Raw genomic sequence first — 24,458 nt, forward strand, 5'->3', positions numbered from 1 at the left:
TTTCAGTCATTTTGTCCGTTGGGGTAAGACCTCTCTCCCTTGTGACTGCACTTTGTCTGGGCTAAATGCTGAAGGGACATCTTCAGAGTTTTATGTTTTAGTCTCTTGCTACTTTTGAACATTTAAATTATCCTTATCTCTGTTTGAATTAGAGTCTGTGACAGTTTTTATTACCCATGTCTTAAAGAGTGTGTCTTCAACACCTCTCCTTTTCTGGTTTTTATTCTGATACTAGATATCACCGCCTCCGCCCCCCATGCATATACACTGTAAGGAATTCGGAGAATACAAAAAAATGTTAAAATACTCATAATCCCATCACTGTTACCATTTTGTTATATTTCCTTTAAAAATTGTTTCTAATTATGCATTTACTTTAATATAGTTTAAAGAGGACATGTCTTATTTGCTATAATGAAGAATTAAATTTTATACTTTGATTTATTGTTGCTGTTTTCTCTGCAGGTGAATTTCCAATCATCAGCCCAGGCCGGGTGTATGAATATACAAGTTGTACCACATTCTCTACAACATCAGGCTATATGGAAGGATATTATACCTTCCATTTTCTTTACTTTAAAGAAAAGATCTTTAATGTCGCCATTCCCCGATTCCATATGGCATGTCCGACATTCAGGGTGTCTATAGCTCGATTGGTAGGTTAAATTTTCCTCTGGTGCTGATTTACATGACTTTGTAGAATGAACTCCACAGAGGGTCTTACAAATAGTTTGTAAATGGTATTTCAGAGAACCCTAGAGATTTTGAGGGAGATATCTTTGGGGGGATGGGGAGATATGTGAATACATTGGGTGGGAGTGGACAGTAAGTAAACTAGGCTCCATATTCTTTAATCAGTAACTCTAGTGTTATGTTTTTGTTGTTTTTGTTTGTTTTAAAGAAACTATTTTTTAGAGCAATTTCAGATTCATAGCAAAATTCAGCAGAAGGTATAGAGATTTCCCACGCTTCAGTACATGCATAGACACGTCCGTTATCAATATCTCCCACCAGAGTGGAACCTTTGTTAGAATTGACGAACCTACCTTGACACACCATTGTTGCCCAAAGTCCATAGTTTACATTAGGGTTCACTCTTGGTGTTGCATATTCTATGAGTTTGAATGAATGTATAATGACCTGTATCCTCCATGTAAAGTAGTTATTGGTTTTAAAGATTCAGTGTCTTTTCCAGTTTCCAAAAACAGTTTTGTTGCCTAATGAGAATCACTATACTGGACCAGAGTTGCCTTTATTTTGTGAAGACTGGGGAAACAATTTCTTAATGTGTTTTTGTTAAAATTCCCAATTTTAAAAAATAATACAAATATCCTATAAAATCATTACAAAGAAGATTTAATGGGTAGACTTGTACTTTTAGTAGTCTCTCTTTGGGATAATTTCCTAATTCAACTAGTCCTATTTTTAAAATCTCATTTCTAGGGTTATGATAGGTATAGTAGTAACCCCAGTCTACCAGCTCTATGATTAAAGAAATTTATTATGCTCCAGTAATACAATAGGAATACCATATGAATTGCATATCCAGAATGTAATCAAGTCATAGATGTCAGAAATTTAAAAAAAGCTCTCTAGCTTCTGGGGTGAGTCTGATGGGTGGGTCCAAAATAAGTCTGGGAAGATAGACATGATGTTAACATGACTTAGATACATTCCCAAGTCCAGTTTGGAAAGAAAAGAATGGTGATGAGACGCCACCAATAATACTTGTGGTATTTCTGGTGAAAAGAATCTGCAGTCTTAGCTTTGGAAGTAAAGTTAGCTTCCCTCCCAATGTGTATTTCCAACACTGTGAATTTGCTACTTCCTATAACAGTCTTCCATTTTTGAGTAGCTCCATTTCTGTATGAGATTGATATCATCCTTAAATGTTTGATACAATTTATCAGTGAAGTCATCTAGGGCTAGAGTTCTCTTTGTGGGGACATTTTGAAATATGAATTTTCTTTAATATTCGTATTTTCTGTTCCTTATTTCACTTTTGGTAATTTGTGTCTTTCAAGGAATTTGTCCACTTGGTCTAAATATTGAATTTATTTCTATAAAGTTATTTGCAATATTCCCTTGATATCCTATAAGAGCTATAGTTATACATAGTGTTTTATTCTTGATACTGGTAGTTTGCATCTTCTCTTTTGTTCATCACCTTAGCTAGGAGATTATCACTTTTATTGATCATTTAAAGGAACAATTTTTGGTTTCACTGTTTTTCTCTATTTGCTTATTTTCTATTTCATTGATTTTTGGAGTTATCTTTATTTCTCTCCCACTTACTTTAGGTTTAATTTGTTTTTCTTTTTTTTTTTTTAAACTTCTTAAAGTAGAAGTTTAGATGATTGATTTTAGACCTTCCCTCTAAGCACTGTTTTAGCTGCACTTCACAAATTTTTATGTGTTTTTTTTCGTTAACATTTAATTCAAAATATTTTCAGATTTCCCTTGTAATTTAATTTTGATCTGTGTATTTTTCTAGAAATGTATTGATTTCCAAACATTTGGAGCTTTTCTAGTTACCTTTTGGTTATTGCTTTCTAGTTTTGTTATGGTTAGAAAACTTGCTGTGTATAATTTCAGTTTTTAAAAATGTTTTATGGCCTAGCATTATGGTCTGTCTTGGTAAATGATCCTTGTGTATTTGAAAGAATGTGTATTCTGATATTTGGGGAATATTATTCTATAAATGGCAAGTCAAATGATTGTTTTTCAAGTCTTCTTTATATTTACTGATCTTTTTTGTGTATGTGTTTGTTCTCTGAGAGATGATTGTTGTAATCTCCAACTGTAATTACAGTTTTGTCTATTTTTTTAATTCTGAATTTTTATTCTTTTAAATTTGTTTCATGTATTTTAATTATATGCAAATATGTTTAGGATTGTTATGTGTTTTTAATGAAGTGCTTTTTTTATTGTTATAAAACCTCTATCTGTGACAATATTCCTCGCCCTAAAGTTGCTATATATTCCTGACCTAAAGTGTAAAGGGTGTTGACGGTTGTTTGCGCAGGCAGTTTGCGCGGTTAAGTTCCTGTTGAGTCATTTGATCTGTTGAGGCTCGTGTTTGTGTGTGTTAGGGTGGGGATAGAGCAGTCATTGCTTAAGTACCGTAGTTCTTAGACGTTCCAGTCTCATGATCCCGCTAAGCTCTTACAAGTTATTGAGGACTCCAAAGAACTCTTGCTTACATGGGTATACAACATTCATCATGTTAGAAATTAAAACTGAGGAATTTTATATTTACTTCTTTTTTAAAGTTTAAAATTTTTAAATTTATAATTTCCAATTCCGGTAATAAACTCATTACATGTTCAACCTTCTCTTAACTATGTTCTTACTTATTTAGAGTTTTAGTTTCCTCCTGACCACAAAGAAGCATGTAAAATCTTGATCTCCCTTGTGGAAAATGTTTTCTCTTTCTCCAGGATGAGAACTCAATAAAATTAAATGAGAATTCTGCACTTATTTCTAATCAAGATGAAAGAGGCAGTGGGGATTGTATTTCTATTGTGTTGTATTTGTATTGTACCTTTCCTATTTAAAAATTTAGTTTTCTTGATATAGAAGTTGAGTTGTCATCATTTGTTCCCTGAGCGTGTATTATCATTCTTAATACTACTTTTTGTTTTATACTTTGAATGCTGCTATAAAAATTTTTTTTTGGTTGGTCTTAAGTCTTTTCTTGGTCTAGGTAGTTTGTTTTTAGACACTTTAGAGGCTCCTGCTGCTTATTTATTTCCATTCTTGTCTGTGTGTTCCCTTTTCCATCTACTGTTATTGTATATACACTTTTGTCTGCGATTATCAGCAATCTTCCTCTTTAGCTACATTGATTTTTTTAAACAGTTTTTCTGTTCTTAAGATAATTAATAATCATACTACCTGGATTTAATGTTTCAGAATTTCCTAAGTTTTAATCTTCTCCCCCTTTTGGACCTTCTACTGAATTTTAAAGTCTTTATTTCCCAGAATAAGAAAAATCAAAAGATGAAAGTAACAAAATATGTTATATTTATGTATATTTTCTGATTGTTGTTGTTAGTGTTATAATAAATCCTGACTGACAATTACTTTGACAGATAATAAAGGACACTTCCTTTCTCCCACATTCATTACTTGCTTGCTCAACAGATATTTATTGAGTACCTACTAGGTGCTGGGCAAAGTGCAGTGAACAACACAATGAAAATCTCTGCCTTCAGGGATGTAATGTATATAGCATGGTGATTATGGTTAATAATACTGTATTGCATATTTTGAAAGTTGCTAAGAGAGTAAATTTTAGAAGTTCTCATCACTTGAAAAAAGCTCTGTATCTATGTATGGCGATGGATGTTAACTAGATTTATTGTGGTGACCAGTTTGTAATGTATACAGATACTGAATCATTATGTTGTACACCTGAAACTAATATAATGTTTGTCAATTATGCTTCAATAAAAATAAAAAATAAAAGAGAAGAAAGTTGAGGAGATTAAAAAGAAATCTCTGGCTTGGAATTTACATTGTAGTTGGAAGAAACCAGGTGTAGTAAATATCCACTCTTCACTTATGCCAAGTAGCCATAAGTGCGCTGGAGAAAATCAGAGTAAGGGTGCTCAGAAGTGTACTGTTGGGTTGTTCTGATACAAAGAGGTGTGAGGGACAGCCTTGGTGACATTGAGTTCATGCTTGAAAGAAGTAGAGGGAAATGGGCGGATGTGTAGCCGAAGGGTGCTCCAAGCAGAGCGGCAAGTACCGAGGTGCTGAAGCGCTCAGCGCTTGGTGTGTCTGAAGGAGTGCGCGGAGGCCGGTGTGGCTGGAGGCCAGTGGGCAGGGGACAGCGGTCAGAGCCGGCGGGGCCGTGGGTGCTGCATGTTGTCATGCCGTAAAGCCGCGGGGGAAGGACTTCTGCTGCCATCACAGCCCAAGCTTCCCAGTACTTCCCGAAGTAACAGCTAGGTCCTCCTTGCCGTTCAGAATTCTGTCCAATTACAGTAGCTCCTCCCTTGAGTCTTCAAAAATGCATGAGACAGAAAACCAACAGCAGAGTAAGTCAAGACTCGGCTAGAGACATTGCTTAAAAGGAATGGAAGTGTCCAAGAGACGTTCAGAGGCTGGATGTTCAATATCACTGCTGCCTTGTTCTGATAGTCTTCAACAAGTCAATTTAAAAGTGGAGGCTACTGAAGGTGGTTGGTTGTCTTACTAGACCTCTTGTTGACAGTACATAAAAGTTACCAGCAGAGGTCGTAACTTAGTTATATTTTTATATCCTTGTTTGTGTAAGCAGGCAGGTTACTAAAGAATTGTTCCACAGTACGTTAATAAATTCAGTAAAATTTTATCTTGGGTTGTTAGAAGTGGTCTGTTCGCTACCTTCTGTGAATTATCAACCACCATATAAAAAATAACTATTCTATTGATGAAATATATTTACTGTGAACACATTGAGCCTTTTAAAACTTGTTATAGCATACATACTCTAGAATCTTAATGTTAGCATGTGCATCATAAGCATGTATAAAAATCTGTAAGGTTCTATAAAAAAGTATAAAATTCAATGAGAAGTCTATAAAAATTCATACTTGGCATGCCCAGTTGTTTAGATTCTAGGTAAATGAGAATTTGTATTAAATAAAAAAAAAAACCTGATGGAAGTTCTTATCAAAAGATTGTCTTCTCTTTCAAGGAAATGGGTCCTGATGAATATGAAGAGATGGAAGAGGAAGAAGAGGAGGAGGAGGAAGACGACGATGACGATTCGGCAGACATGGATGAATCTGATGACGATGAGGAAGAGCGGCAGAGGAGAGTCTTCGATGTTCCCATCCGAAGACGCCGCTGCTCTCGCCTTTTTTAGCAAGCCTCTGCTGACGGAAGCCCTAGGATGAATCCAGTCTTTTAAATAGATGTTTCAATAATGTCAGTAACTAAACTGTTCTCAGCTTATATTAATAGCAGGAAGACTAGCAGGAAATACTGTGCCAGGCCCTGGGTTCTGTGCGGCGCTACTTTAGGAATTGGAATGTTTGGGTTTGCTGTGTGTTTTTGAGGTAGAGGAGGAAATGGGAATCTTTTTTTCTCTTCTAGGAGTTAATGGGAGAATACTTATCTAGCTAAGGAGCAGACATTTCTTTATTTAAAAAAATTTTATACTTATAAAAATATGGAAATGGAAGGGAATTGGTTTGAAAGAGGATTTAAAATGAATCAGAAATACCTACACAAGGATAGAGAGAAACCATGTGACTGAATGGTTCTGTGAAAAGACTTATAAGTTATATAGAAATGAACAGAATTTGTAATTAGGCTAATCCATTTAGTGATTCCTATATATTTTGTACCTACAGGGAACTAACTGACTAAATAGCTTGACTGCCAGTTGTTTGTCCTTAGACAATCTATCCTTGAATTTAGAGTTTTCATCACAACCTTGAATTTAAAGCTATCAGTATGGCCTTGACCTTAAATCTAGTCTTCAGCTCTACCAACTTTGAATTTAATTTAAGGTTTTCAACACTATGACCTTTACCACACTGTTCACAGATGCTCCATTTTTGAAATGTAGTGTGTAAAAGTATGTACTGTGTTTATTAACAAGGTTATTCACAGTGTCTCATGGAGTCTAAATTTGTAAATACTGCTTCTGTTTTGTTACTTGACTGTCTAACTTTGTGATAAGTGACATGAATTTTATCTTAAGATCAAGTATGTTTTCCTGAAACATATAAAAGATTTTTTTTTGTAATAATACATAATTGAGAGTTTGGAAATGAAATCCTCCAAATGTCAAAACCTCACATTTTGAAAACAAATTTTGGTTCCAATCCTGTATTTTGTGTAATTGCCTATTTCCCATAAATACATATATTAATGAGCCTTTGCTCTTAAAAGGAAGATGAAATCAAAACTCTTTGGCCTATTGCCAGAGGCCCATTCAAAGTCATTTTCTGGCTCTAACTAAACTCTGTCATGTATTCTACCTTCCCTTTCCCCCAGAAACAGTTCTTTTCTGGGGAAAACTGTGGAAAGAGGAAGTATATACAGGATTAAGAAATCGCCATCAGGGAACCTAAAGGCAAGCTTGGTCTTTCATATTGGCTAACAGGAAACATGTCAGAGTGTTCTGAAGTGGAGTAAACAGCTTTTCCTGCCCCCCCCCCTTTTTTTTAAATAGAGTATTATCAGGGTGCCAAATCCTTTTATACCTATCCTTTAAAAAAAAAAAGAAAAACACTGGTTTTTTGAAAAATAAACTCCCAATAAAGTAGTAACTGAAAGTAGTAAATGTTGGAAGTCAAAGCTGGTTCCAGGATCCCTCAACCATTCTTTGCATCTTTCACTTTATGTTGACTGAGTTCTTCCTAAGGTGTGATTGATTAGTTGATAACCTCAACTTTTATTTCATTGGCAAGAATGTGTATTCACACAGAAGAGGGATCTAACAGTTGGTCTGACTGTACTTTTGGTGTCGTGAACCCCATTTCTGGCTCTGAGGTCCCTTCAGAACACTACTTGTCTTTTACTCATTTGTCTGAAGCTTGATGTATCAGAATGAGGCAGATAGGTAAACAGTAACCAAATAGCTCAGAGTTTTTTTCCTCTTGTGAAAAGTCAGGTAACTAGCTCATGGCTGATAAGGTGGCCCAATCTTTTCAACATTCTAGATTACTTCCATCTTCCTGTTTTGCCATTTGTAGCAGACTTTATGATCACTCATGGCTTCAGTGTAGCAACTGCAGTTATACTGTATTCCAGGAAGGATGATGAGAAAAGGGGAAAATTAAATGGAAAGTAAAAAGTCAAACAAGCCTGGAGAGGTAAACCAGCCAGGTCTTTTAACAGGAAAATAAGTAGAGATGGGGCAAGAGATGCAGGTATTAACATGGGCAGCACAGAATCGTAGTATGAAGAAATTGTAATGGCCCAAGTAACACATTCTAAATCCAGATGTACAAGCTGGATTTAGAAAAGGCAGAGGAACCAGAGATCAAGTTGGCAGCATCCTTTGGATCGTAGAAAAAGCAAGAGAATTCCAGAAAAACATCTGCTTCATTGACTATGCTAATGCCTTTGACTGTGTGGATCACAACAAACTGTGGAAAATTCTTCCAGAGATGGGAATACCAGACCACCTTACCTGCCTCCTATGAAATCTATATGCAGGTCAAGAAGCAACAGAACCGACATGGAACAACGAACTGGTTCCAAATTGGGAAAGGAGCATAACAAGGCTATACTGTCATCCTCTTTATTTAACTGATAGCAGAGGACATCATACAAAATGCCGGGCTGGATGAAGCACAAGCTGGAATCAAGATTGCCAGGAAAAATATAAAAAACCTCACATTTGCAGATGACACCACCCTTATGGCAGAAAGTGAAGAGGAATTAAAGACCTCTTGATGAAGTTCAAAGAAGAGAGTGAAAAAGCTGACTTAAAACTCAGCGTTTAAAAAACTAAGATCATGGCATCTGGTCCCATCACTTTGTGGCAAATAGAAGGGGAAACAATGGAAACAGTGACAGACTTTATTTTCTTGGGCTTCAAAATCACTGTGGACAGTAACTGCAGCTATGAAATTAAAAGACGTTTGCTCCTTGAAAGAAAAGCAATGACAAACCTTAGACAGTATATTAAAAAGCAGAGAAATTACTTTGTTGACAAAGGCTCATCTAGTCAAAGCTATGGTTTTTCCAGTGTGCGGATGTGAGAACTGGACAATAAAAAAGGCTGAACACTAAAGATACTTTTTTTTTTTTCTTTTTCTAAAGATACTTTTGAACTGTGGTGCTGGAGAAGACTCTTGAGAGTCCCTTGAACAGCAAGGAGATCAATCAATCTTAAAAGGAAGTCAATGCCGAATATTCATTGGAAGGACTGATACTACTTTGACCACCTGATGCAAACAGCAGACTCATTGGAAAAGACTGATGCTGGGAAAGATTGAAGGCAGGAGGAGAAGGGGATGACAGGATGAGATGGTTGGATGTCATCACCAACTCAATGGACATAAGTTTGAGCAAACTCCAGGAAATAGTTAAGGACAGGAAAGCCTGACATGCTGTAGTCCAATGTGGTCGCAGAGAATCAGACACAACTGAACAACTAAACAAGATATTCTACAGGCTTGAATTAGGGCAGTAGCAGTGGGAGTGGAGTGGAGAGAGGATGAAATTGAAGTATCTAAATGATAAAATAGGCAGGAGTTAGTGATTGCATGTGTGGGAGTAGAAGAAACTGAAGTTGATTCCAGGTATGGGACTTCATTCATGAAAAAAAAAATTGCAGGGAAAGCAGTGGAACATTGGAGAGGAGTTAAGATTTGGACACATTTTGAGTTCAGATGTCTGTGGGACATATAGATGGAGATGTCCAGTAATTAGATATGAATATGAAGATCCAAGGTGTGGTAGAGAAACAAGATTTGCAAGTTGACTTGTAAACATATAGTCAACCCTTGGTATCTGCAAGAGATTGGTTCCAGAACCTCCACAGATACCAAAATCAGTGGATGCTCAAGTCCCTTATAAAAAGTGAAAGTGAAGTCACTCAGTTTTGTCCAACTCTTTTTAACCCCGTCCTTAGCCTACCAGGCTCCTCCGTCCATGGGATTTTCAAGGCAAGAGTACTGAAGTGGGTTGCCGTTTCCTACTCTCCCTTACAAAAAAATGATGTATTTATAATACAGTCATCCCTTGACAACTGCAGTTTCAGTAGCTGAATCCACTGATGCCAAACCTATGGATATGGAGGGCCAACTGTATTCTCAAGTTAAAACAAAGAGGGTGCACTATAAATCTCCCAGGGAAAACATATAGCCATGGTTCTCAGGCCAACACTGGCAACACCACATTATGAGCAGGTAATGGAAAAGAGCTTATAGGATGCACAGAAAACGCATGTGAAAGAGCTCTGTAAACAAACTATCATAGGAAATACACATAGCTGATTTAAGCACACGTTAATATCAGGGCTTCTGTGGTAGCTCAGTCGGTCAAGAATCTGACCACAGTGCAGAAAACCCAGGTTTGATCCCTGGGTCAGGAAGATCCTCTGGAGAAGGAAATGGCAACCCACTCCAGTGTTCTTCTTGCCTGGAAAACTCCGTGGACGGAGGAAGCTAGTGGGGTCCCAGTCTGTGGGGTCGCAAGAGTCAGACACGACTGAGCGACTTAGGGACTGCACCACCACCACCACCACCGTAATGTCAAAGCAAATCCTGATGAGACTCGTTTATATAGAGAAAAACCAAGATTAAGGCACCACCACATGAAATTCATTCCATGACGCCCCAAAGCCATCAGAGGATCATGGTAGGAGGCACATATATGATGGGTTATCATACAATTTCCTCTCCTTGAACTTCATCTCAGCAGAGGTCAATCTCTTGGAAAAAGGATGTACTTCTGGCCTGCTTTCCCAGCTCTCCGTTACAGGGCTCTCATTAAGCCGGTTCTGGAGCGAATGCTGACAAAGTGATAAATGGAAACTTCAGATTATTATCTTCACATAAAAATAACGTTCTAAATGGTGATACTGGTCCCAGACTGGCTAATATACGCTTTTAAGGTTACAAAAGGGAATTTCCCTGCGAGCCAGTGGTTAGGACTCCATGCTCTCACTGCCAGGGGTCCAGTTCTATCTCTTGTACCGTAACTAAGATTCCACAAGCTGTGGACCACGCCCTGCGCACCCCACCCCGCCACCCCCGCAAAAAAATCCAGAAAAATTTCATCTTGCTTCCAAACAAGACACAAGGCACCAGATGTGGCTATGGCTGAAGGGTCTTTGTGGGCTACCAGAGCCTGAGAGCCGAGAGCAGCTTGGCCAATGGGAGTTTGGCATGGGCACGCAAACATTTTGAAAAACATTTTAATATTTTTTTGTAAACAAAGGAAAATTCCTAAGTCCTGGAGTTTTTTTTTTTTTTTTTTAATAACAAATCGAAAGGAGGAAAGGCATCATAAACTTTCCGTTTTCAGCTTTTTAACATAAAGAGCTTCACCTAGTCCTGGTCACGAGTCGTCTTCTGCACCGTGGCCTGGACCGCGCACTTGCGCGCAGCCGTGTGACCTTGGCCGGCCACTGCGGCGCGCAGGGCGGCGGCGGCGGCGGGCGGGGCTCGGCGGGGAGGGGGCGGGGCCGGCGGGCGGGGGCGGAGCTCGCTCCCCTCCCACCCCAGGCGATAAAGAGGGGCTGGGCGGTCGTCGTGGGTTCAGCTGCGCTGAAGCGGAGGCGTGAGGCCTTTAGGTAAGATTGGAGGGTCGGGATCCTCGCAGAGCCGCGCTCCCAGCCTGGCCCTGGGGCACTTGAGCCGCTGCTCTAGCAGCTGGGCTGTGGGACTGAGGGATTTGGAGGGTCCGAGCTGGCGCGCTCACCCCGCGCCGGCCTCCGCGCCGGGGGACGGCGAGCTCCGGCTCCCTTCCCTCCGCCCGCGTTCCCGCAGCATCCCGGCGCCGGGGGCTCCCGGCTCGTCTTTAAACTTTCCGGCTTCTTCTGTATACAACGAGAAGAGGGGAGCGGACGCATTCCCAGTTGCGCGCGCCACCGCCACCCACCCACTCTCTATTCCGCCGCCTCCCCCCGCCACACTTCCCGGGAATACCTTTCGAACCTCGAATCTGAAGAGAAGCTCTTGTAATTTAGGGACAACCGATCGCACCTTGAAAGGAGGTTATAACCCCATTTCTGAGTGTCTGGACATTCTTCTCTTCCCCTGGAGGTCTAAATTTTGAATTTTAAAAAGCAAGGTGGGGTCGTAACTTAGACATTTCAAGTACGATGTTGGTTTTCTTGGGCCGGCCTGGGGCCGCACCCTTGGAGTCTGACGGCTGACTTTTAAGGAGATGTTAAGTAGTGATTTTCTCCATGGATCCTGGAAATGTACCAAGTAACGTTCTATTTCTCCTCTGACGCATGTGAGTTCTCCCCTTTAGCCTGCATCCCACACGAAAGAGAGATGGGGTTAGTGACTCACCCTGGCATAATTGCAGCGTGGCCTGTTGCCACCTTGTGAAGACTGTGGCGCAGGAGGCTTCCTCCGCTTCTGCTTTCGACCAGGGCTTTCCTTTTTTTCCTTCCTGTAATGCCTTCTGTCCACTTTGAAAGTGCCTCTTGCTGTGGCCAGCTGATTCTTTTAAAACTCCTCTTCTTGGCTAACTTTTAAAAGATACCAGGCGGCCCCAGCAGAGACCTGCCTACCATTCTCAACTGCAATAACTGTGCTGTGTTTAGCTGCTCAGTCGTGTCCAACTCTTTGCGACCCCATGGACTGCAGCCCTCCAGGCTCCTCTGTCCATGGGGATTCTCCAAGCAAGAATACTGGAGTGGGTTGCTATGCCCTCCTCCAGGGCATCTTCCCAACCCAGGGATCGAATCCAGGTCACACACATTGCAGGGGGATTCTTTATGGACTGAAAGGGAAGTTCTTTATGGACCACCAGGGAAGCCTGCATTAACTCTATTTCATTCTAAACAGATCAGCCCATAAATTTTACAAAGCTAAAGATGTAGCCCACACCATATCAAAGTAGCTTGTGATTGACAGACATTTCTCAAAAAGCAGGAGACCTCAAATAAAGGTGAGATAATCCAAAGATTACTTTATGTTTAATTGTAAGAATCACAGATCAGAGAAACAGCTCTTCCCTGCCTCTTTGCCCTACCTTATCCAGTTTCATCTATGGGCGGTGGTGGCTTTGGGATCTACCTAGAATCCACCTAGAATTTAACACTTGGTTTGCTTGCAGAGAAATGATGAAGTTCATGTGTCATGGCATAGTGATCAAGGGCCTGGACATGGCCACAGACCAGGGTTTGAATCTCGACTCGACTCTTTGCTGGCTGGGTAATGGTGAGCATGCTACTTAACCTCATTTTCTTATGTGTAAAATGAGTGTGTGCTAAGTCTCTTCAGTCGTGTCTGACTCTTTGCGACCCTGTGGACTGTAGCCCGCCAGGCTCCTCTGTCCATGGGATTCTCCAGGCAAGAATACAGGAGTGGGTTGCCATTTCCTACTCCAGGGGATCTTCTGACCCAAGGATCGACCCTGAGTCTCTTTGGTCTCCTGCATTGGCAGGTGGACTCTTTACCAGTAACGCCACCAGGGTGTTGTAAGAACTAAATGAGATGATTTGTGGCACCTGATAAGTGGAGAACAAATGTGGCTGTTAATAGTTCAGAGCCCCATGTTCCTTGCTGAGGGTAGCTTATTCCCAGTTCTCCAAGGAAGGCACACACAATTCAGAATGTTGATCAAAAGAATTGCCTGACTGTGGACCAAATGTATGAAACTGTGGCTTCTGTATTTTCAAACGGAACTGTAAGGAAAACATCCCATTATGCTGAGTAGCTTGTAAGATAAAATTCCAAATAAAAATGGATATTAGAGTGAGGCAGGCAGGTGTCTAGTGGAATTCAGCTTTGAGAGCTGCAGGTACAAGCTCTTGAAAAGAAATGCATTAAAAATTCTGGGCCAACACCCTGGGCCAACTCCAGACTGCCATAAACAAAACCTAGCCCAGAGGTGCTTTCCAAAACAGAGGATGTGTTATTACCTACGCCCCATATTTTTGTGAAATATCATCACAGTTGGCTCTACATGTACGACCTCAAAGAGCAGGGCTGTGAGGCGGCCCTCTGATGTGGGCCCTCTTGAAAGAACTAGAGACTAGAGTTCCTGGAACATATCGCCAGAATGGCCCTTCCTTTTGAGGAAGCAGCAAATTTCTGGGTTTAAAGAGTTCTGAGATGATTGTCTGGCAGCAGGAGTTCAAGAGTAGCAGGGAGGGGCTGTTCATTATGATGATGGCTTTCTGTTTGTCTCTACTTGCTGATGTAATTACTTTTCTGAGCTGAGTGATCTTTGTGTTGGTGACTCAGCTTGCCTGGCTGTATTTGTCCAAGGTGATACAGAGGCAGAGCCCCAAGTCCCCAACACTACTAGCCTCCAGGTAGTGTTACTTTGAGCTACTTGTGAGCTACTGTGCTGTGTTGAGTCTGACTCTTGACTTCCTCATAGACTGCAGCCCACCAGGCTTCTCTGTCCATGGAATTTTCCAAGCAAGAACCCTGGAGCGGGTTGCCAGTTTCTGCTTCAGGGGATCTTCCCACTCCTTGGATTGAACCCACATCTCTTGCGTTGCCCACATTGGCAAGTGGGTTCTTTACCACTGCGTCACCACTGACCCCTGGTAAATAGAAGCAAGATCCACCCAGCGTGGCTTTGCAGCTAACCTGTTGCCTTGGGACAGGGACTTTCATTTCCCAGGGCCTCCATTAATTTCCGTAAAATAGAAACATTGGGTTTAATTTTTGAAAATACCTTTAGCCTGAAAGATCATCAGCCTCTAAGGCTCCCGGCTCCTAGGAACAGTAAGTGTACCCCTGGGCATCTGTGAATCTTGTGGCAACGTTGCCTGCGTACAGGCTCTTCTCCGGTGGCCTCGGTTCAACCAGTTTATTTCAGAAGCTGAATTCACAAGAAGTTTCCCCACCAGAGAGTTTAACTATGGTTAAGAAGTCAGGCCGAGGTTTAAACACTGTTCTTCCACATACCAGTTCTGAGGTTGGTGTTTTCATTTTCTGTTACTGTGGAAAGAAATTGCCACAAAGCTAGTGGCTTAACACAACACAAATGTATTAGTCTTACAGTTCCATCCATCAGAAGTCTGACCTGGGCCTCGCTGGGTTCATGTCAGCAGGGCTAGGTTCCTTTCTGAGGACCTATGTGAGAGAACCTGTCCCCTTGATCATTCAAGCTATTGGTGTGGCCCAGTCCTTGTGATTAGAGGACTGAGGTGCCATTTCCTGGCTGAGTGTCAGCTGAGGACCATTCTTCACTTCTGGAGGTCACCTATATGCCTCGGCTGTGACCTCTGTGCTCTGTCCTCAAAATCCCTGTGAGTATGCAAAGTCCTTCTCACTCTTTGAATCTTCAGTTGTCTGTGTATTCTCTGATTAGAAATGCTAAGTCCTGGGTACCCCCCAGGACCTACAGAATCAACTTCTAGGGGCAGGGCCCAGCAATCTGTGTTTTAACAGCCCTCCAGATGAGTCTGATGCCCACTGAAGCTAGAGAACCAGGACTGGTACTCTATTTTATTTTCTACCTAGTCTCTAGCATTAGTTGGTATCCACCTCCACTAGACTGTAAGGTTCTTGAGAGTGGGGCTTTACCTGGTTTACCAGACACTGTACCCCAGTGTCTAGCTCCTCAGCTTACATGGCTCATAAATGGTCACTGTGGAGATGGCTGGGGGGTAAGTGTCAGGACCGAACTTACTTTGTAGAGTAAATATACCCACAATGAATTCCTTAAGTTTGTTGGGTCATTGGCATGTTAAATGTTTTATGTTCTGATTTATTTGGATTGTTTAAATAGGTAGATAAATATTTGAGGGTGCTTGCTGGGGTTTTCGGATGGACAGCAGCATGTCTTTGTTTTCCTCTGTAAAATAATGGAATATAGGCTTGCACTGCCCATAAACTGGCTACCCAAAACGTCTTCAGGAACTCAGTTAGGGATGCCTGTATATGTAAATCGCCTTGCTACTGTTAGCTCCCCCTGAGATCTCAGGTGGATGGAAATGAATAAATCATGATTGGGTTGGTCTTTATTGAAGAATGAAAATCTCTAGTCTGCTTTCTGCTGGCGTCTTTTCTGCAACATCTCTGATCAGTGTGCATTTCATGTGAACATTTCTAAGTGACGGGGAGTTTTTCATATTTCACCAAGGAAATTGATTTCCATCTGTGCTGACACTTTGTTGAGTGCCTAGCATGGCAGGGAGGGAGGAGGAAGTGGGGTGACAGCAAGCAGTTTCTCTTAGGAAGCCCAGAATGCATCCCTAATTGATCCTAATGCTATCTTTGGAAAGTCCCCCCTTTGGAAAGTCCCCCCCCTTTCCTTGGTGGCCCTTAACCATGTTTGAAGATAGTTACTGTCTCTGACCATATTTTTCCAAACAGAACAGCCCTGATTTCTCCCACCCATTTCTCTTGGCTTTTACAGCTGTTTATTTTGATGTCCTGATAAACTGGAAGAAATTCAGAAATCTGGCACCTAATCGTAAAAATATTATTTCCAGGTCAGGTCTGAGCCCAGGACAGAGTAACCCCAGGACTGTGTGTGTACTTATTTTATTTGTTCCTTTAAGTGCCATGTAACATTTTAGCTCATATTGAGCTTTAAAACCCTCGAGTCTTAGATTTCATTATTCTATAAAAGCATTATTATCACTTCACAGATTAGAAACTGAAGTAAAGGAGTTGACTGCTTTAAGGTTATATAAGTTGACAGCAAAGTGGGATTAGAATATGGGTCTCTCAAATGCTCAGGGCTGGTGCACTGGGATGACCCAGAGGGATGGGACGGGGAGAGAGGTGGGAAGGGGGATCAGGATGGGGAACAATGTAAGTCCATGGCTGATTCATGTCAATGTATGGCAAAAACCATTACAATACTGTAAAGTAATTAGCCTCCAACTAATAAAAATAAATGAAAAAAAAAAAAAAGAATATGGGTCTCTCTTTCAGGACTACTAGAAAATCCTGAATGCCCCCCCCCTTTTTTTTTTCACCCAAATATAGTGTGTGACTAAAATAACTTTTTAGACCTAGGAGACTAGATATACAGGAAATGGTTTTTACCTCAATGTAGCAAATTTTGAAAGCTGTTAGTATTTTTAATACTTAATCAGGTAGAGTGTTAGAAAAATAAAAATTTAAGCTGCAAGTTAAATGACACAGAAATACATTAAAATATTCTCTGTTGAGAGCTTTTTCTGAAAAATATTCATTATTAAGAAAACATATTTAAGTATAAATAAGCTGCTCATAATTCTACCATGCTGTTCATCACATGTCCCAAAATGTTTGGAAATGTTGATGTTCCAAGCTTTTTTTTTAAAGGTATGTTTATGTATGTGTGTGTATTTTAAAGAAAATAATAAAATTATAGCTAAACTGGCTTTTTGTCTTAATACATTGTGAATAGCCTTTCATGTCTATTACTTTTCATGGCTGTATAGTTCCCCACCATGGAATTGGACCATAATTTACTCATCATCTTGTTGAACATGTGTGTTACCAAATTCTTACTGTTTTAAACAATGCTTATATATCCTTGACTGTTACTTATTCTTCTAGTGAAAAGCCTATTTGACTTGTCCCTGAAGCAATTCCCTTTTAGAGTCAACTTCAGAGCCACCCAGAAAAATCTCCATATTTCCTCAGATCAGCACCAAGCATGTTCTACCACTTCAAAATGGTGTCTTCCAGTAAGCTCACCCATCATATCCTGTGGACCCTTTTCAGAATGACTTTAGGCTGTTTCTAATAATTAAATCCATTGCTTAAATGAGTCCTAAAATGTTGAAAAAAGCATGATGAGGTCTTCTGCATGCTTCTTGCATCTAAGTGGTTGGTTGGGTGGGTTGGAAAAGTCATGGAAGCTCTGTTGATTCACCTACCATATGATCTACACTTATGGGCATCATTTTTAAATTTAAAATAGAGGATGTTTTATACTAGGGGGAAGAGTTTCAAGCCTTGAGGTTCAGTTCTCTTTCTTAATGCTGAAACAGATTTGACAGAACTTCAGTGATTAATGACTACTGAAAGGGAAATTTTTGCAATGTGTGGATTTTCCTGTTTCTGATTATAAAACCAGTGCTTGTCTCTTTATAGAATATTTGGGGAAGTATGGCAAAGAGTAAAGGGTCAGGAAGAGAAATAAGAAATCATAAATAATCCTGCTTAGTGTTAACTACTGTCAGCATTTTAGGGGCATTTATAACATAGCTTTAAAACAATCAGCTATTTTGTCTTTTCTGGTGGCTCAGTGGTAAAGAATCCACCTGCAGTACAGGAGATGCAGCAGGTTCAATCCTCAGAAGGAAATGGCAACCCACTCCAGTATTCTTGCCTGGGAAGTCCCATGGCCAGAGATGCCTGGCCAGCTAGAGTCCATAGGGTTGCAAAAAAGACAGACACAACTTAGCTACTAAACAGCAAGGAAGAACTGGACTTCTGATTCAAGTACTACGACCTTGGCATCTGCACAGTGACCACTTTCTTTCTCTGCCATTTTTGCCCTCCTGCAACCAAGTCATGGAAGCATCCACTGTGACTGCCAGCCAGTCCTGTGGACTTAAAGCTCAGTCTTGACACTCCCCATCCAACCCGCATGGCTGGGGGCTGCCTTAGGCTTGGGGCCTGCGATCTCCTCTGCTCATCCAAGTCCAGAGTGTTTGTCCAGCTTTCTGACCTGATGCCACCTTCTGTCTACCCTCTCCACCCTTCTCACCCCAATGCCCCTCCCTGTCCAGTTTCTTTTTCTGGGAACCTCATGACTCCCCATGATTCATGGTGACTACTGCTTTTTAAGGGCTTCCTTTGGCCAGGCACCATGCTGTGCAGTATGTGTGATTATCCCTGTGTGTACTGGATGCAGAGGGGAGGCCTAGAGGTTGAGTAACACACAGCAAGAAGTGGCAGGGCCAGAAATATCCAGTATCCTTTGTTCACTGGTCAAGAGACAGCCTGTCCCTGGGCCAGTTCACTGTGCAGTTTCTACTGCTTTTGTTAAGAGATAAGTCTTTCTCAGTAACCCTTTCATCAAAGGGTGGGTTCTCTGCACCACACCCTCTTTATTTGTTTTAATGGTGCTATTCATGCCAAGGATCATTTGGAGGAAAGTCTCCTAGAGGTTGTGATCTCTCTCTTCCTCTGGTGGGGCTGCCGAGGAAGCAGCCATTTCAGAACTTTTAGGAAGAGTCTGATACTCCCTGCCTCCCTCTTTGGGAACTTCTGATGGATGCCTTCCTCTCCGTTCCTCTTGCAGCACTTGTTCCCAGCCCCAGGCTTGTGTGAGTGTGTTAAGTCATCCTTTCTACCCAAACGCCCTTGCACGTAAGGAACCAGGCTGAGAGCTGGAGTGTGATGGGCCTGGGTCACTGACTGGGGTCTGGGGATAGGGGGACACTATAATCTGTTCATTTGACTCATCTGGCTCCAGGCAGAAAGCATTGCAGGGGCATTGGGTGCCAGCCAGAGGGGCTGGACCTCTTCCTGATTTGTTAGGGTGTAGAGACCCTGATCTGTTAGGGTGCCTCCCATCTCTCAGGTTCAGGGAAAAGAGGGGAGCTCCCTGGAGAGGCCGATAGTCCGGCCAGGAGGTGTGGACATGCCTGTCTGACTTAGGGCAGGAAGTCTGATGTGGTTGTGAATCTGTTTACCACAGATTGGGACTTGAACTCATGTGCTGGTACTCAAACCCAGCCAAAACCTTGCTTGGGACTTGAAGCCAGCCAAAACCCTGCTTGGGACTTGAACCCATGTGGCTGGCACTCAAACCCAGCCAAAACCCATGGTACGTGGTTTCAGGACCTAATGAAGCTCAGGTTCTTGATTCATTGCAGAAAGAATTCAGTGAGAGACAAAGTGATAGGTAAGAAGTAGATTTATTCAGATTCTCAGAGAAGCACACCCCGCAAACAGAGTGTGGGCCGTCAGAGGGCGAGTGTGCCCAGAAATTTGGGGTGGTTAGTTTTTATAGGCTGGGTAATTTCATACGCTAATGAGTGGGAGGATTATTCCAACCATTCTGGGGATGGGGCGGAGATTTCCAGGATTTGGGCCACTGCCCACTCCTTGGTCTTTGAACAGTGCCTTGGAAATGTCATGAACCTCCTTCCATAGTTCTTCAGGCACTCTCTCTATCGGATCTAATCCCTTGAATCTATTTCTCACTTCCACTGTATAATCATAAGGGATTTGATTTAGGTCATACTTTGAATGGTCTGGTGGTTTTCCCTACTTTCTTCAATTTAAGTCTGAATTTGGCAATAAGAAGTTCATGATCTGAGCCACAGTCAGCTCCTAGTCTTATTTATGCTGACTGTATAGAGCTTCTCCATCATTGGCTGCAAAGAATATAATCAGTCTGATTTTGGTGTTGACTATCTGGTGATATGCATTTGTAGAGCTTCTCTTGTTTTGTTGGAAGAGGGTGTTTGCTGCGACCAGTGTGTTCTCATGGCAAAACTCTATTAGTCTTTGACCTGCTTCGTTTTGTACTCCAAGGCCAAATTTGCCTGTTACTCCAGGTATCTCTTGACTTCGTACTTTTGCATTCCAGTCCCCTATCACGAAAAGGGTATCTTTTTTGGGTGTTACTTTTAGAAGGTCTTGTAGGGCTTCATAGAACCGTTCAACTTCAGCTTCTTCAGCATTACTGGTTGGGGCATAGAGTTGGATTACTGTGATCTTGAATGGTTTGCCTTGAAAACAGAGATCATTCTGTCATTTTTGAGATTGCTTCCAAGTATTGCATGTTGGACTCTTTTGTTGACTATGATGGCTACTCCATTTCTTCTAAGGGATTCTTGCCCACAGTAGTAGATATTGGTCATCTGAGTTAAATTAACCCATTCCAGTCCATTTTAGTTCACTGATTCCTAAAATGTCGATGTTCAATCTTGCCATCTCCGGTTTGACCACTTCCAAATTGACAACATCCCCTGGATCATCGAAAAAGCAAGAGAGTTCCAGAAAAACATCTATTTCTGTTTCATTGACTGTGCGAAAGCCTTTGACTATGTGGATCACAGTAAACTGTGGAAAATTCTGAAAGAGATGGGAATACCAGACCACCTGACCTGCTTCTTGAGAAACCCGTATGCGGGTCAGGAAGCAACAGTTAGAACTGGACATGGACCAACAGACTGGTTCCAAATAGGAAAAGGAGTACGTCAAGGCTATATATTGTCACCCTGCTTATTTAACTTATCTGCAGAGTACATCATGAGAAATGCTGGGCTGGTTGAAGCACAAGCTGGAATCAAGATTGCTGGGAGAAATATCAATAACCTCAGATATACAGATGACACCACTCTTGTGGCAGAAAACGAAGAAGAACTAAAGATGAAAGTGAAGGAGGAGAGTGAAGAAGTTGACTTAAAGCTCAACATTCAGAAAACAAAGATCATGACATCCAGTCCCATTAATTCGTGACAAATAAATGGGGAAACAGTGGCAGACATATTTTGGGGGGCTTCAAAATCACTGCAGATAGTGACTGCAGTCATGAAATTAAAAGATGCTTACTCCTTGGAAGAAGAGTTAGGACCAACCTAGACAGCATATTAAAAAGCAGAGACATTACTTTGCCAACAAAGGTCTGTCTAGTCAGGGCTATGGTTTTTCCAGTGGTCATGTATGGATGTGAGAGTTGGACTATAAAGAAAGCTGAGTGCCGAAGAATTGATGCTTTTGAACTGTGGTGTTGGAGAAGACTCTTGAGAGTCCCTTGGACCGCAGGGAGATCCAACCACTCCATCCTGAAGGAGATCAGTCCTAAATATTCATTGGAAGGACTGATGCTGAAGCTGAAAATTCAATACTTTGACCACCTGATTCGAAGAACTGACTCATTTGAAAAGACCCTGATGCTGGGACAGATTGAAGGCGGGAAGAGGAGATGACAGAGGATGAGATGGTTGGATGGCATCACCAACTTGATGGACATGAGCTTGAGTAAGCTCTGGGAGTTGGTGATGGACAGGGAAGCCTGGTGTGCTGCAGTCCATGGGGTCGCAAGGAGTCGGACACGACTGAGTGACCGAACTGAACTGGCGCTGTCCTGGCACCTCTGGGTGTGTTATTTCACTTGCTGATTGAGGATCAAGGTCTAGTCTTGTCTGCCATCTTGGTCCCATTTGATTCTAATGGGTTTATGTTGTGTCCTTGGGCTGTGTCATTCCCTCAAAAGTTGTGCCCTGCCCCTTTTCTCCCCTGTTACAGTAGTGGTGGCGGAGGCGAGGGGTGTGTGTGTGTGTCCAGAAGGAGGTAGGAAGTGGCAATAGCCACCACTTTCCTGTGACTGTGTCAAGCACAGTTACCTTGTTTTATGTTCCATCTCCCCATGTGGGGAAGCACCCACGTATAGATGAGAAAAATGAGGCTGGGTAGCTGGGGGAGAGCCAGACTTTAGTATGTCCAGGTCTGCGCTTTTGACCACTAGCCTTGGGCAGCCTCAGATCCTCATTGCACTGGGGTGTTGGGCAGCTACCCGCCAGGGAGGGTCAGCCTGGTGGGAGTGGGCATATAGGCTATGGTAGGTTTTGAAGACCCCAGAGGGAAATGGGGGTGACTCAGCCTTAAAGAGAGTCCAGGCCCAGTTAGATTTTCTTCCTGCTTCCCCACTCATCAGAATGTGACCTTCCTGTCTCCTGGTCATGGGCTTTCTCAATATCATCTGTAGGCAACACCCATGCCTGTGATTTTCACTTCCTGGTCCCATCCTCCCCACCACCCACCTCCAACTCAAAGGAGGGCTGGGTGGGGTGGGGTGGGGTGGGGTGGGGCGGGTTGGGGTGGGGTGGGGCGGGGTGGGGCAGGGCGGGGCCTACCCACCAAGAACCCTATCTGTTTGCCAGGCAGAGGTCCTGGCTTGTGGGGCTCAGGAGATTAGAATGTGGAGCCACCCTGTTTGGGAGCAGATATCACCTCCCTGTTGCTCAGGGAAGTCGGGGTGGGGTCAGGAGACTCCTTAGATCTGCTGCTCATGGTTTGGACTTGGGCTAACTGTTGCTCGGCCTCCTTCTCAAGTGAAAGGATTTGAGGCATTTCAGCCCTCCTCTCTTCTCCCCTGACGGTCGGTCACTGCCGCACCTCTAAGCTTTAATGGAATAGGGACTAGACAGCAGAGTTAACCTGGAACCCGCCCTTACTTTTCAGAGTGAAGAAGGAGGTGTCCCCATCACACCAAGGTGGGGAGCCAGAGCTTCAGTGCCCTAAGCCTTTGCCCTGTGTTTTGCCACTGAACACCTGCTGGCGTCCCCCAGGGTCCCCCCCTTTGGTGTGATGCACTTAGAGGCTGGCCTGGAAAAGTGATGCTTCCTGGGCTCAGCTCAGCCAGCAGCTGGAGGTGGGGCCTGCAGAGCTCGAATTGCAGGTGATGCCTCGTGTACTCGGTTCACTTTATCGTTGGAGTGACTGCCCCCGATGCAGCAGATCGTGCTGTCCCACTGCTCCGCCGTGACCACTGAGGCTCAGAAGGACGGAGTTTCTGGAACGGTGCGCGGCTGCTGTGGGTGAGGGCCAGGGCGGGCATGGTATGCTCTGCCTCCCTGCAGCCACCCCTCCCACCAGGCCTGACAGCATTTCTTCAGCAAGCTGAGGTCTCCCACTGGAGAGGGACCGCAGTGTTTCCTGAAGCCCCCAGACCTTCCAGCTCTTGGTTTCTGAGGCACCCGGCAGTCACCTGTTGGTTTGTGACAATGCTTTGTGTTCCTTCCTTCTAGACTCTGTAGCTGGTCGCAATGGCAAGCAAAGGAGGGTACATCCTGCTTGGGCTCCTGTTCTTCCTGGCTGTCCTCTGCCAACTAGGTGAGTGATCCAGAGGGGCTTGGATCTGGGTCACGTAGGTTGCTTCAGCCCTAAGTTTTTTTTAGGCTTCAGGATGACCAGGCTGGTGCCATGGACCCGGGCCAGGCTTCGGCTCTTTCGCCATCAGTGTTACAGGTCCAGGGTGATATGACTGCTCCTTCGTACGTTACAGCCCTGCCTCAGGAACCACTTTCTGAGTTACAGTTCATCCTGGGTGACAGAGCTGCTTTTGTGGGTGAGACATTACATACCGCCTCTTAAGTTTCACCCCTCGCACTGCCAGCGGCCAGGGCTGCCAATCCATGCCATCTTCAGACTGCTGAGCTCAGCGGCCGCCCCGGGTGCTCCCACGTGACCCTGCTGTGGCTGAGGGTACTGTGGTTAGAGCAGCAGCAGCTGCCGCCCACAGCATTCATGAGCCCATCACTGTTCTCAGCATCTTAACACTATCTACTTATTTAATCCTCATGTCCATCCTATGGAGCAGGGGCTGTTCATTGCCACTTTTCCAGATGACTTGACTGAGGCCCAAAGAAATGGTTTGTAAAATATCACACTGAAGGGCTGCAGACACAATTCAAACCCAAATACGCCTTTCATCAAAGTGTCTGCACCTATCTCCGTCACCAGCCTACCCCGCCCCGCTTCCTGGAGATACACATTACCTCTAACAGTAGGAACACCTGTGTTTACTTTGCTTCGTTATACAAATCAGAGGTCATTTTCTGCCTCTGTCATGTTGGTATTACTAATTTTTTTTTTTTTTTTTTTGAGGAGCAGGGATGGGAGACAGAAAAGAAAGCAGCCATGTAGTGAATAGTACAGAGTCATCTGTGTGTTAGAGCGTGTCTTAGAGCTTACAGTGTCAGCAGCTCCCATATGGTGAACACTTACTATGTACCAGGGCCTGGGTCAGACCCTGTCTCATTTAATCCTTAGCCATCCCCCTGAGGGCTCAGTGCTGTTATTCCCATTTCACAGTTGAGGAAACTGAAGCAAAGAAGAAATTGGCCTAAGCTCACGTTTGACCAAGTTCTGTCTTTCTGAGACAAGACAGAAGTCATG

General features: G+C 42.9%; 2 protein-coding genes across 4 annotated transcripts in view; both read left to right on the forward strand.

Moving 5' to 3' along the window:
* FBXO3 (F-box protein 3) overlaps nucleotides 1-6,829 on the forward strand; it is a 33,263-nt gene extending 26,434 nt beyond the window's left edge. Inside the window, exons 10-11 of the mRNA XM_065943967.1 lie at nucleotides 466-656; nucleotides 5,687-6,829. Of these exons, the coding sequence (XP_065800039.1) occupies nucleotides 466-656; nucleotides 5,687-5,857 (362 nt within the window). The 3' untranslated portion in view covers nucleotides 5,858-6,829. The remainder of the gene's footprint in view (nucleotides 1-465; nucleotides 657-5,686) is intronic.
* CD59 (CD59 molecule (CD59 blood group)) overlaps nucleotides 1-24,458 on the forward strand; it is a 202,376-nt gene that overhangs the window by 165,103 nt on the left and 12,815 nt on the right. For 2 of the 3 annotated variants that reach the window (XM_065945529.1, XM_065945530.1), the window contains exon 2: nucleotides 23,306-23,393. In XM_065945529.1, coding sequence (XP_065801601.1) covers nucleotides 23,327-23,393 — 67 coding nt within the window. In that variant the 5' untranslated portion in view covers nucleotides 23,306-23,326. Of the gene's footprint in view, nucleotides 1-11,147; nucleotides 11,252-23,305; nucleotides 23,394-24,458 lie in introns of those variants that run through there. The other variant, XM_065945528.1, reaches the window with a different exon arrangement.

Source organism: Muntiacus reevesi, chromosome 9 (genome assembly GCF_963930625.1).
Source record: "Muntiacus reevesi chromosome 9, mMunRee1.1, whole genome shotgun sequence".
In the NCBI taxonomy this organism is placed as follows: Eukaryota; Metazoa; Chordata; class Mammalia; order Artiodactyla; family Cervidae; genus Muntiacus; species Muntiacus reevesi.